The 14706-nt window shown below is 31.3% G+C and overlaps 2 protein-coding genes across 3 annotated transcripts in view; one reads left to right on the forward strand and one right to left on the reverse strand.

Moving 5' to 3' along the window:
* Positions 1–4494, forward strand: part of LOC139523939 (uncharacterized protein F13E9.13, mitochondrial-like) — a 31192-nt gene extending 26698 nt beyond the window's left edge. Inside the window, exons 5-6 of the mRNA XM_071318372.1 lie at positions 2669–2796; positions 4284–4494. Coding sequence (XP_071174473.1) covers positions 2669–2796; positions 4284–4480 — 325 coding nt within the window. The 3' untranslated portion in view covers positions 4481–4494. The remainder of the gene's footprint in view (positions 1–2668; positions 2797–4283) is intronic.
* A 4491-nt stretch (positions 4495–8985) lies between these two features.
* Positions 8986–14706, reverse strand: part of LOC139523940 (uncharacterized) — a 36308-nt gene continuing 30587 nt past the window's right edge. For both annotated transcript variants that reach the window (XM_071318373.1, XM_071318374.1), the window contains exons 5-7: positions 13709–13844; positions 13031–13086; positions 8986–12377 (exon numbers count right to left, since the gene is read on the reverse strand). In XM_071318373.1, coding sequence (XP_071174474.1) covers positions 11647–12377; positions 13031–13086; positions 13709–13844 — 923 coding nt within the window. In that variant the 3' untranslated portion in view covers positions 8986–11646. The remainder of the gene's footprint in view (positions 12378–13030; positions 13087–13708; positions 13845–14706) is intronic.

Here is a 14706-nt window from a genome sequence, read left to right on the forward strand (position 1 = left end):
TTTATGATCATAAGATAGTATCCAGAAGTAAATTTTGTATTTTTTCCGTATTTTACCTATAAATGCCCTTAGTTTTTCTGCGGGAAAACATTACATCACTCTGTGGTAGTAGTTTTAAAATTTTAATAACTTTCTTAAACTATCCTTGGTTTGTACCAAACTTGGACAGAAGCTTGTTTATGATCATAAGATAGTATCCAGAAGTAAATTTTGTAAAAATGGCAAATCCATTTTTTTCCATATTTTACTTTAAATGGACTTTTTTCTGCCAGGAAACAACACATTCACTCTGTGGTTAAAAAAAAATTTTGATAACTTTCTTATATTATTTTTTATTTGTACCAAACTAAGACAGAAGCTTGTTTATGATCAAAAGCTAGTATCTAGAAGGAAATTTTGTTAATATTTTGTACCTGTGTATCTGTATTTTACTTATAAATGGACTTAGTTTTTCTTCCAGTTAACATTACATCCAGTCTGCAGTTAAAGTTTTTAAAACATTTATTAGATTCATAAACTATCCAGGATTTTTAACCAAACTTGGACAGAAGCTTCCTACAATCCAAACATGGTATGAAGCGGAATATTTTTATTGATTTTTTCCCTCATTTTTGTTGATCCTGTAATTTACAGCAAAAGTAGGCGAGACACTGGGTTCCGCGGAACCCTTACAAATTTTATTAGTGTTGTTCAGTGTTTATGGGTGGGGGAAGGCAGAGTGCCAATAGAAAACCACCAACCTTTGATAGGAAAACTGACCATCCCAGTCCATCAAGATTGTAGCTGAGTGCCCTGGCAAGAACGGGGTTCGAAACTCACAACCTCCATGTTTGACTGGCTAGTGATTACAGTAGTAGAACTACTTAGACCATGTGGCCACACAGGCTCCTCAATGTGACACGACTTAAAAAACTATTAGATCTATATGACATCTATAGGTCAACATAAGCTCTACAACAAAAGACAAATAGATATAGGAAGATGTGGTATGAGTGCCAATGAGACAACCCTCCATCCAAATAACAATTTAAAAAAAGTAAACCATTATAGGTCAATGTACGGCCTTCAACACGGAGCCTTGGCTCACACCGAACAACAAGCTATAAAAGGCCCCAAAATTACTAGTGTAAAACCATTCAAATGGGAAAACCAACGGTCTAATTTATATAAAAAAAAGAGAAACGAAAAACACGTATAAATTACATAAACAAACGACAACTACTGTACATCAGATTCCTGACTTAGGACAGGTGCAAACATTTGCAGCAGGATTGGTACCAAACTTCTCCCTTTTTCTGAAACAATAGCATAACATCACAACATAGAAAAACATACTATAGAATATCAATTGGCAGGCTTAACTCAATCAAAAAAAGTAAATATCTGGAAATTAAGTCAAGCTCTTAAAAGCACCATGTCAAAGAAGATTTTGTTGAATTGATTTAACAGGTTCTCTCAAAGATCTAAGCACCAAATTCTTAAAAAATCATTTAGATATCATCAAGTTATTTTAGGGGCCTCGGTGGCCAAGTGGTTTAAGTAGTTACTACTGTAATCACTAGCCAGTCAACACTGAAGTTGTCAGTTCCAACCCCACTCATGCAGGTGCACTTGACTCTGATTTTAATTGACTAGGATGGTCAGTTTTCCTATTGAAGGTCTGTGTTTTTTTCCAAGCACTTCATCTACCTCCACCAATAAAAACTGGCTGCCACGAAATAGCCTAAATACGGTGCTTAAAAGTGGTGTTAAAAACCAAAAAAAACAAATTAAATCAAGATATTTTATTCATCAATTTTAAGTTTTTATGCTTTATGAAAACCAGTGGTTAATGAGTATTTGAAGTCAGTTTCCAACATAAACCATCATAAACATTGTAATAAGCCATAGCCCATAGGTCTGCCATTCTTGTCATTGCTTCTCACTCTGGTATCTATACCACATGCTTTTGAATTGAGGTTGGAAGAGGACTTTGAAAAAGAAACCCTGTCAAAAGAGAAGTCTGAGGAAGGAAGATTTTTATTTTAAAATTTGTATATAATCTGGGACTATTATACTTTTAAAATTAGTATAATAGTTCCAGATAGAACTTAGAACAGTTGGTTATGCGATATTATCAAAAGAAGGGTATTTTATAATCCTTCCATCTGTTGAATGGCATAAAACTTTTCTTTCACATGTTCCTCAGCAGCTACAAATTTTTGCTTTCCAAATTTTACATAGGTCAGTCATCTTTCCTTCAACATCATTCTCATGTATGGCACTTACACAGATTATTTTTGTTGTTAAATATTCTTCCTGAATATCTCAAATATAACTTTATTGGAAAAGCTATTGAAAAGAGAGGCAAACCCTACATATTAATATGCTAACCTTGCTATCTATTGGTTTGTTTGTTGTGCGCTCATACATTATTATTGCAACTATCTACAATATATTCTAAATTGAGATTTTGACCTAGAGTTGGACATGGTGCCAAATAAACATATATATTTTTGTATATGCTTATTTTAGAAATTTAAAGTTGGTAATATTTACATAAGTATACATGCACATACAATATATATGTATACAGCACCATTAAATGTACATGTTCACTTTGGTTCCAAGCAGTCAAAATAAATATATTATCTATCACCTATCTCATTATTTTATTTTTGTATTTTAGTGCCCATACAATAACATCAGATGTCAACATTGCTGACACAGCTAAAGCAGCAGAATTTTTCCTGAGTGATGGAGTCATAGTAACAGGTAGTCAGACTGGTCAGGCTGCAGATGTATCAGAATTAATAGGTTAGACAAGTTAACATGCATGTTTATACAATACTGTCAATATTATAAATTCATTGCATATGTTATATAAATTACCATAACCTTAATTATGGCATTGGTCATTTCATATTTTGATCATCTCCTTGGTATCACGAGCCCAGTAGTCAGCACTTTGGTGTTGACATAAATATCAATTAAATGGTCATTTATATAAACAAGGTTTTTCTAATCCAAGACACAGATTACCTTAGCTGTGTTTGGCACACCTTTTTGGAATTTTGGGTCCTCATTGCTGTTCAACTTTGTACTTGTTTGTCTTTTTAAATACATTACACATTAAGTTCAATCTAGACAAAACTTTGAAGAAAATGTTCACATAAAGATACCTTTATAGATTTCATTATTCCCAATACAATTCTTGATTTTGTCTGTTGGGTTTTCTTTTTTTTCTCATTATTTTAAACTTTCCCTTTTGAAAAAGAATGTTCATTGGTTTTAATCAGGGGGCAACTATTAACTGTATCAGCTGCACTAGTAAATATACTGTAGACTCATAATTATTTGGGGGTTACTAATTTCTGTGGATAGAAGGTAACCATGATTCACATTTTCTACATAAGGAAATGTCTGTACCAAATCAGGAATATGACTTTCACAGTTGTTTTCCAATCGTTTGATGTGCTTTTGATTTTTGCCATTTGATAAGGGACTTTCAGTTTTGAGTTTTCTTTCAAATTTCGATAGTTTTGTTAATATTATACTTTTTTCTATATGCAGACTTTGGCAAAATCATGAACATTTGCAAGATGTCCTCAAGCAACAAAATTGGGAATACAGAAAAATAAAGGAATCCAAAGCGTATGAAATCATTTTCTTTTATATCCTTTTCTAAAGAGGGATGAAAGATACCAGAGGGACAGTCAAACTCATAAATCGAAAATAAACTGACAATGCCTGGCTAAAAATGAAAGAAGACAAACAATAGAACACATGACACAACATAGAAAACTAAATAATAAGCAACACAACCCCCACCAAAAACTTGTTGGCCAAATATTAAAATGTATTAAAATTTATAAAGATGTTTTAGAGAAAAGATTAGAATAAAAACCCATAAAAGTTAAAGCCTCCATAGTCTGATATTAACTTGATATTCACTTCAGATATATTTTTAATAGTATATTTTATTTTTTAATCAGTCGAATACACATTATGGAATATTGTTTTTTGTCGTCAAAATATTTTCAAAGAGTAGATTGTGGTACTTAATATTCATTTATGACTTATTTTCTGTCTGGACTTTATACTAAATTAATTGCAATAAAAACAAAGTGTATGTTAATATCTTATTCATCTGTATCCATAACCATAATATTAAATATTTATATGTCTGAAAAAAATGAAAGACTCCTCTTTGAAGGTATTATGAGTATTAAATAGCTTTATAATTAATCTAGTCATTCATTTGTGATTAGCTTTTGTAATTAATGAGGCCTTTACTTTTTCAGATGTCCAGAAGGCTATTGATATACCAGTTTTGATTGGATCAGGAGTAACCAATGATAATGTAGAACAGTATAAATCAGCCCATGGATTGATAGTAGGCTCATATTTTAAGAAAGATGGACATTGGAACAATGATTTGGATAATGACAGACTAAAAATTTTTATGAAAAGTGTAAAATCACTTAGAACAGTTATTTAAAAATTAGAAACTTATTGTGTTTCTTTTTTCTAGAATCCAGTAATATCTGACAAATTATTTCTTTAGAAGTTACAGTGATATATTGCTACACAATGAAAAGAAAATGGGTATAATGAAAAAGGGTTCTATCCATACACAAATTTCCCCAACCAATTTCTCAACTTGGAACTCACATTGACTTTGATTTTCGTAGTCCTGATAAAGGGAATAAAGGACTCTGAATAGTACGATCTGAGCAAGATTGGCCTATTAATTGTAAGAATTTTGACTAACCCCGTCACAAAATTGAAATTGACTCCTCTGATTGAATAAAATGTTGTTATTATGCCCCTGTTGCTTTGGGATGGGGGCATGAAGAGTTACCTTAAGTCCATTGTGTACGTCCCGAAATTTGTTTCTGTTTTCTTACTTCAGTTTGCCTCAACCAAATGGTATAAAAGTTAAACATAATGTTTATTACCACAATACTCAGATCAAGTACGAAATTGGGTAGCTGCTAGCATCACTTTTACTGTTCTTGTGTTATGTCCCTTTATAAAGTTATATGCAAGTACAGGCATCATCTGTGTCCAATGGACACGTTCCCCATTTATTTTGTTTAAATTATTACATTTCACAGGCTTCATTCATATCATATAGCTGGTTATTTTCACGGGTGTAAAATTTTGCGATTTACCTTGAATAAGGTATATGCACAGGCAATCGTCTTCGAAAAAAATAATTCCTATATACCTTTATATAACACAAGGTACTTAACTGGCGATTTAGAAAAATGTCAGGCGGTGATAAAATTCCGTTTTACACCGATTTCTCGGCTGTCAACCCCACTAAAACTTGTTATGTCGTAAATCTAAATTGATTTATCTTCACAATAGTGTATAACATGCCTACTTTTGGTGAAGAAATCATCCGTAGCAATCCTACCCAAGTATGTCAATCGTAATTATTTCGTCTACCGACGATGGATTGGCAATAAACGTGTCACGTCTCTATATATCTCAGTTTCCAATTGGTCAATTTTATGGGAAAGTCTAAATGATTCTCGGAGTTATCTGATCTTGTTTCATTTTATAAGTAAAGTCAAGAGAGAGTCTGAATGACATTGACGTCATGGGAAAATTTGTAACTTATTAGACATACCACTTTTAAGATTTTTTCATCGTATCTTATACAATTTTACTAACTTGATGATAAGTTCTATTCATACGTAAACTAACAGTTTTTTCTGAAACAATTTTTATAATTAATCATTTACTGCGAGACGTTTATTGCCAATTTTGTGTCGGTAGATGAAATAATTACGATTGACATACTTGGGTAGGATGGCTACAGATGATTCTGACAACAAAAGTAGTCCTGTTCTACACCATTGTGAAGATAAATCAATTTTGATTTACGACATACCAAGTTTTAGTGGGGTTGACAGCCGAGAAATCGGCATATAACGGAATTTCGTCACCGCCTGACTTTTTTCTAAATCTCGAGTTAAGTACCATGTGGTATATAGGGGGAAAATATTCTGAGACGAGTGCCTGTGAGTATTTGAAATATTTTGGCATTTATTATTTCACATAAGAAATGTATTTTGTGTTTTTCTATTTGCTACAAAAATTAATTATTGGTAATTATAAAAAAGAAGATGTGGTATGATTGCCAATGAGACAACTCTCCACAAGAGACACTTGTTCTCCAACTTTCACTTTCATATGTGACAAACAACAAAACACAACCAAAAAGAATTGAGAAATACAAATCTCACCAAAAAATTTTGTGAACTCAGGTGTTCAGGAAAGGGTAAGGAGTTCTTGCTCTACCAATCATTTTGCTTAAATATAAATCAGACAGGCTATAGTAAGTAATTAGGTCTCTTGCCATAGCAGATAGATTGTTACATATTTCTTGTTTCTCTTCTTTTTATGCCCCACCTAGGATAGTAGAGGGGTAATATGTTTTCTGGTCTGTGCGTCTGTTTGTTCGTCTGTGTGTTGTACCATTCGTCTGTTCGTCTGTTCATTCGTCTGTGCGTCCGTCCGTTTGTCTGTTCGTCTCATTTCAGGTTAAAGTTTTTGGTCAAGGTAGTTTTTGATGAAGTTGAAGTCCAATCAACTTGAAACTTAGTACACATGTTCCCTATGATATTAACTTTCTAAATTTCAATGCCAAATTAGATTTTTACCCCAATTTCACGGTCCACTGAACATAAAAAATGATTGTGCGAGTTGGGCATCCGTGTACTGGGGACACATTCTTGTTTGTTGCTATTTTCACATTTCTTAATCTGTGTGAGAAAGACATTTCTCTTCACTGGAATTATCTGTTCTCAGCAAATTGATTGGTCAAAATTTTATTATGGGCAGCCAATTTTCTTGGTTACTTCTGAATTTTCTCTTGTGACGTCATGAAAAAAGGTAAACATGTCTTATTTATTTGTACAGTACTCTTCTCTCTGTTTTTGTTTGTTTTACTGTCATGTTGATTTTTTATTGCCATTTAACAATCTCAGTTCAGTATCTCCTCCCTGCATTCAAATACCAATATCAATTGCCTAGGATTGTCAGTTTTCCTGTCAAAGTCAAAGGTCGGTGGTTCTTTCCAGGCACTCCAGCTTCTTCTACTGATAAAATCTGACTGGCACGAAGCATAGCTAATATTACTGATAGTGACATTAACAATCAATCAATCAATCAAAACAATCAAATACAATTGCCAACAGTTACACAGTGAGATAATCCACAGCATTATGCCACTATTTTTGAGATTTCTTTGACAATTTGAATAAGAAATTAGTTGATATAGGCTCATGTATTCTTCAAACTAACACAAATGAAGTGTTATTTACATCCAACCTAGAATAGACTCAAACTGGTACTGGAAGGGTAAATTTGACCTGCATTTTCAGTACAATTTTTTTCACCTTTGTTGCAGTCTCCACTATTACTTCAAAATGAAGAATAGCAATAAAAACACTGTTCCATTGGTTTATGTTTTGTTATATGCAAAATGCATTCTGCATCAGGAATTATTGCACCATATCTCTTCTTTTTAATTTACTGAAAAATCTTAACCGTTTCAGTCTACATTTGATTTCTTTCTTGTCATATAGTGGTAAAATACATGATCTTCCAACTGGTATTTTTTCCCAAATAAATTTGATGTGTCAAAGCAAATATAAACACATCACAATGTCCTAGAATGTATTTTTCTCTAAATGAACCTAGTTCATGGGTTAGCTCATTCATAAAATCAAAATTGGAAACTTCTATTGATCCAAGTCCTTACGTAGGACCTCCATAAAATCCTATGACATGGTACACTGCACTGTCAAGTAATGATATTATTTCATTTTGATCACATCTAGATACAGTTGGCAGTCTCTCTTACAGGATTAATCTACCACATGACAGAAAGGTCATGTGATCTCAAATGGAATGACATGTGTCCAGCTTGACAAATTACTTGATCCAACTTTGATAGTATTTATTGGAAAAAATAATTACATTGTCCAATTTTGGTGCAAAGGTTATACTGTATAAACATAGGAAATATATTAAGAAAGTCTGAAGCGCCAACAGGGAATTAAATCACACCAACGAAAATAGTTTATTTGATATCTTATTAATTTAACGCATGACTTTTAGAAACCTGGTTTGTTGGGTAACTATCTAATTCAACAAAGATTGACATGCCGCTAATTTAAGTTTATTATCTTATTTATACAGATAGGGAATGCCATTTGTGGTTTGTCTCATGAGTGTGATTTTTAATTTGAATCTTTATCAAATGAAAAAATAATTTCCTGGTTCAGAAGATAAAACTATTGCAAAAAGATGTGGAGGGCATCCTTTGCAAATACAATCAATCTGTAGGCGACAAGATTTCTAAAAAAACTTAAAGTGTTATGCCCCTTGGAAACATTCATTATATGAAAAATTGCATCATTAATGATATCATGTACACAATTCTTGCCAGAATTTTATGAAACTTATATTGTTGGTTTATATCAGCTCAGACAAGTTAGAAAACAGTGCCAATCAATTATTTTTGAAAGAGTTATGTCCCTTGGAAACATTGAATACATGGAAAATAGCATTGTTAGCACTCTCATGTGTACAATTCTTGCCAGAATTTTATGGAACTTGCATCATTGGTTTTTATCAATAATGTATAAGATCAGATTGAAATATTTTTGAAATCATTATGCCTCTAGGTCATATTAGTTATATTTAGAATGACATTGAGTTTGCTCAGAAACATTCATTTTTATGAAGTTTAATGGAACAAAAAAACATTTTGATGGTGATGAATTAACTCAGTTTACATGTGTGTTTATTCTGTTGAATATAATGTCTCTCAAAAATAAGTTGATCAAGCCATTCCCTGTTAGGTTAACTATGAATATTATAAGTGACATAAGCATTGGAGATAATGGTAAAAAGAAGAGATGTACTGATTGTTTTGTATTGTGATATTTCTGCAGGTTTGTGTTGGTAAGAACAGTAAAACAGTTTTCATTTATGTTTATTTTTATAAAGACACATACTTAAGCAAAACACTTTTCTTTGTACATTTCATATTTTTAAATTTGGACAACAATTATATATAAATAAAACAATAAATGTAATGAACATCAAGAAATAATCATAAAAAATACAAATAAATAAATATAAACTAATATAGTTTTATCACAGGCAAATGAAAAAAACCATGATATACAGAACAAACACCAAATGGAATTTATGCAATAGCATCTAGACATCTAGCGTAAAAAAAATGAGGTTATTTTAGTGAAGCAATGATTACCTTAGAAGGTGGACTTTTTGTTTTGAAAGCTAATTGATGTTTAAGATTATAATCATGTCAATTTTTTTTTTTAATATTTCAGTTGTATTTATAAAATTTACAAATCGTTGGTAATTGATAATTTTTTTTTTTAAATTCCTGTAACATAATTATTTATGTTCTTTTATCCATCCTTCTATGCTATGAAAATAATTGAAAACTTTCATTTAAAAAAAAGGTGAAACATTGAAAGATATTTTCTTCTTTTTTTTTTGGCTTTCAAGTAAAAAGCATATATTTTACCAAGAAAACTGATGAAAAACATGAAATAATCTGTTCTAGTTTGCCTCAAAAATAGATATGCAATGTAGCTTTTATATTATATTCAATTGATATGTATATAATATCAATATTATAAAATGAAATTGTTTCAACTGGAATTATTTTCAACATATATCTGCTGAAACAGAATAAAGAAATTGATAATACTTGGCCTACTATGGAACATATATGATACCATTTTAGGATCTTTGTGTGTACCATCATATATGTTCTTAAATATGTCTTTTTAATAAACATATCTTTTCAAACATTTTTATCACATAAAATATGGTATGAAAACCTGTAAATAATTTTCAGTAAAGTAAAGCTGCATGCAACCTTTTATATATAGCTATAAAATTATAAGAAGTACACAGATAGTTTTTTTATCAAGTTGTATCTGTAGATATTGGTATATGTATTACTTATACCACAGTTGAATGAATAGTAACAATTTGAAATAGACAAGTTTATGAAACTTTAAAATCAAGTCTATTTTATTTTGAAAAAAAAAAAAAAAAAAACCTGTTTTTTTTTTATATATATAAAAAAGACTTCAACAGTATCAGGTAAAAATTATGGTTTTGTCACTTAAAGAGCGTAGGAGATTTGAAAATTATTTTTTTTTACAATAAACACAAAAAGACCATATGTACAAAAGAAAAATATAATATTGCATCCATTATATGGATAAATAGTACATTTGTACATTAAATTTAATATTCCGTTATTTGAATGATAAACAAAAAATAATTCTTAATGTGCAACTGAATGTTGATTACTGGTTTTCGCTTACTGTTACAATGACATGTACAGCATCAAAACGATTTTACTTATCAATAATAACTTAAAATATCATTACAGTCATGTAAACGGAAAAAATGCTGGCCAGTTTCTTGATATTAATTGCTTCAGTCTTTCCCCCTTAAAAAATTATGTTTTCTACAATGATTTCCCCAAAAACAAAATCATAATGGAGGTACAACCCTCAGACTAATCTTAAGATTCAGAAACATGATGCATGACAGTTGTAGTTCATCTTTTTAATATTTTCTGCTAATTGCATGGCTTACATTAATTTAGATCAAAGATTACCGTTTAATATCATTTAGACCAAAGGTCATCACTTTTACAACCTTTAAAAACAATCTAGTTTATCTAATCAGACTCAAAATGGTGATCTGATTACATTTGCATTATGATACGCTTACTATGAATAATTAATATGTACTTGAATTGCTGAATAAAGAAATATGTCTTGACCTTTAACAGAGAATGACTGCAGCACAAGCCTTGCCCCTTAAGAAAGTCATCTACCAGAACTCATGAACAAAAATTGCTTTGGTTGAAACTTGTGATCAATGTTTATTTGGCAAAAAATGTTCCTTGCCAAAATCTGGTAATTCACCCTTTTCATAGTCAACATTTCCCTAGTACTGCTTAGTAATAATTTTTGTACTTAGCAAATTTGAGAATCAATATATGTTAACGGTTATTAAACCTTTTTGGATGATGTTTGTTTTACCAGTACTGAGAAGTTGTAATATTTAAAATCACATTAGTTTCAGACCTTGCTCAAATTAGAATAACCTCATTTATTTTTTATACCAAAGATTGAATTTCATATATCATTTTTTTTGCATTCAAATGTAAGCTTGAGTTATTGAATTTTTTATGATATTTACCTAATTTTCCCATCACTGACCAATGTTACCACATAAAAAGTTAGCATACTTGAAATTTACACTACTTGGTTTAGAATATATTCATGTTCAATGCAAATATGACCTGCATTTTACAAATTCTTGTAAATTTTTCTAGAAAAATCAGTAAAGGTGACTTTTATAAAGTCATATATCTATCACTACAATAACTTAATACCATATATAAAAGACATTAATTTTGCAAGCAAATGTATGAATTTCCTATAGCATGCCAAAAGCTTATTTGTATACTGGTATTTACATTCTAAAAGTAAATATGTATACATTTAAAAAAAATCCATAGGCAAGTGAGTTTCAATTGCACATTGAAATAAAAGCACAACCTGGCATAGGATAAGAGAGTCAGGATCCACTTCCTGTTGTTGACAAATTGCATTCGTTGACGGACACTTTTAAGGCATCATATGTTTGTTCAAGGTTGTCCTTTTCACGAGCTGACACATCAAGTAGCTCATAGGAATGTACTTTTGCTGGCGGTGCTGCTGGATTTTGTTCACTATTCAGCACAACAACATTGCTAAAATCTATATAGTCGTTTGACACACTGTTTTCTGAGCATTTTGAAGGACTGTTATATCCATTTGTGTCACTTCTTGCACAAATGTCTGCATTGTTATTTACAGAGCTATCAGCTCTACTACAATGCTGCAAACTATCTAATCTGATATTGTCATTAGAATTTTGTGAAAGACTTCCATTAACTGTAGTACCTGCTTCTTGCACAGGTTGTAGTATTTTCATGGCTGCATTTTCATAAGAACCAGAATTACTATCCAGTGAAGGACATTTTTCAATGCTTTCCATTGTTTTCTCTATTGTTTCAATTCCGTTATTCCCAGAAGCCAGTGATATTAACACATCTCTTGTATAATGGTTATTGTTTGAATGTTGCTCAGGTGGAGGAAATTCCTGTACATAGTCGTTACCTTCAGACACACTATCAACAATAGGGTACTTATCCTTGGCATGATATTCTGGTATTTCTTCATATTCTGACTCGATCAACCGTGAACTTCCATTTTTGTAATGATAATCACCTTGTCCTTCTAAATAAGGAGCTGATGGTTCTACACCTACAATATAAACATTATTTTTAATTCATAACTAGAAAATTCAATTTTAAAGACAATTTGATCTGTTAGATAAAAGATTTAACCCTGGGTTATATAACTTATATTTAACCAAGCGATGAATAACTGGGTCCTGGTCATACTGAAGATTCTACATCCAAAGCATGTATTAGATAGTGTCATATTCCTTTCTCCTAGAAGATAAGAGTATGTAATTTACCTACTAATTATTGTTCATGACCTACCCAATATGTACTTGCTTTTAAGTGAATGTTTTAGTCAAAATCATCCACCCCTACTTTCCCTAGTACAGACTGTCATGCATGTATGGCGGATCCAGGGGGGGGTATGAACGCCCCCTTTTTTTTTTTGGACTATCAATGCATTTGAATGAGGACATGTAGTTGAAACCCCCCCCCCTTTTTAAAATGGCTGAATCCGCCCCTGGTATGTATTGAATGTGCTGGCTGACCAACCACAGTTGCCAGCCTCTAGAAATTAGAAATCATGTCATGTTTAGATATAGCATGCCCTTAAAAAAATGTATGCCTTGATTTTTTGGTCTGAAAATCTTAGAATTTTTGTTACACAATCAACTATTGTAAACTGCTATATTATTCTATATAGTTGCCTGTTAATTTAAAAACTTTTTTTACCTATTATATCCTCTTCATACATTCTGTGTCTTCTGTTAAAGAAATTTTCGATAAATCTGTAAGAAGGGAAGGTAAAAATTAACATCTTGGTTTTATCAACAAAGATGTACAGCACTTCTTGTTCTTTTGGTAATTTCTGATAACTTTTTTGACAATTGAATCTTTAAACTAAGCTTTACTTGTTGACGGTCACACTGAAACATGCAACAAGTACTTTTTGTTTAACCTGATTTATTTTTCTTGCTCATTGCTGTCTCCTGACCCTCAACTCTAATTCTCATTATGTTCATATGAAAAATCTGATGGAATTTTGTATTATGAAATGACATAAAAAGGTTTCGTAAGCAGCAGGTGGTCAAGTTAAGGGCTGTAGATTTATTTTATTTCATGGCTATCAAATGATAAGACAAAATGATACACTCCAGTTTTTTTGTTTCCATCATTTTAATGAAAATTTCATATATAACATTCAATTGCAGAGGCAGATATCGGGAGCACCTAAAGAGGTCAAATGACTCAAAACTTTGATATGTTCCATTTTTTTTTTGTAACTAGTAAAAATCATCGAAAGTCAGATTGCTTTCCCCACAAGCCGAAACCATTTACAAAGGTTGCTGGATCTGTCACTGAATTAAATCATAAATGGTACTTGAGTTTTGTTTTGTAACAATAACATACCTTGGTTGTTTTTTCCGACAGAAACTAATGACGATGATCAGCAATATGATAACTAGAGCTGCTGTTGCTGATCCAAATGTAATTGCCAAGAACTTCTGATCATTTTCATCTAGACCACTTTTTCCCTTTTGGGCTTCTACAATGACATATAAAATATAACATAGCATTTTCTTGCTGAGCTCATCTGACTTATTAGGTAGTCCAAAACATAATTTACATTAAATGTGGTACTTGTAATATCATAAAATGGCCTGCATCTAAAGGGGTGAATAAAACAAATTGCAAAGTCAAACTTTATAGTGATGCACTTTTGATACAAATTTAGATGCTGAATCAGATGCATCAAATAGTCCATTATATAAGAATCAATACAAGTAACAGAAATTGCAAGAGCAGAGTACTTAAGACATATTCAAATCATAAAATAAAGTGATGGAGTGAAAAAAGGATATTATCATTATCTTTTGGAATCAGTTATTAAAAGTATCAATAAGATAAATTGGATATGTTGAAATTGCATTTAGTAAAATTGACTAAATCTTGAAATATCTTTTAAACACATGGTTTCATTCCTTAATTAAACATCAAGAAAAAGTCCATTTGAACATTTACACAGTATTGTCTAGGATTTAATGTATTTTTGAAGCTATATTACATTCAGTATTGACTAAATGGCCTGTGATGTGACAATATAATCCCCTTGTGACATTCCATCATTTTCTATTACCAATAATTTCTAATTATGTATTATCTCCACCAGTAGAGATATGATATGATTGATGAAATCACGACAACCAAATGATCAGGTACATAAATATTGGGGTTGCTTGGAAAATATAAAAAGTACTTAGCAAAAGATTTAGTGAGGGTGTAGATATCATTTTCAGTTGGACCTAATTTTATCATTTTTATGAATAAAAAGTGATTTGAAGTAAACAACAATAAGACAGGAACCTCACGACACAAAAACTTAAGGCATTCAATGGTCAGAATTGAAA

This window comes from Mytilus edulis, chromosome 5 (genome assembly GCF_963676685.1).
Source record: "Mytilus edulis chromosome 5, xbMytEdul2.2, whole genome shotgun sequence".
NCBI lineage: Eukaryota > Metazoa > Mollusca > Bivalvia > Mytilida > Mytilidae > Mytilus > Mytilus edulis.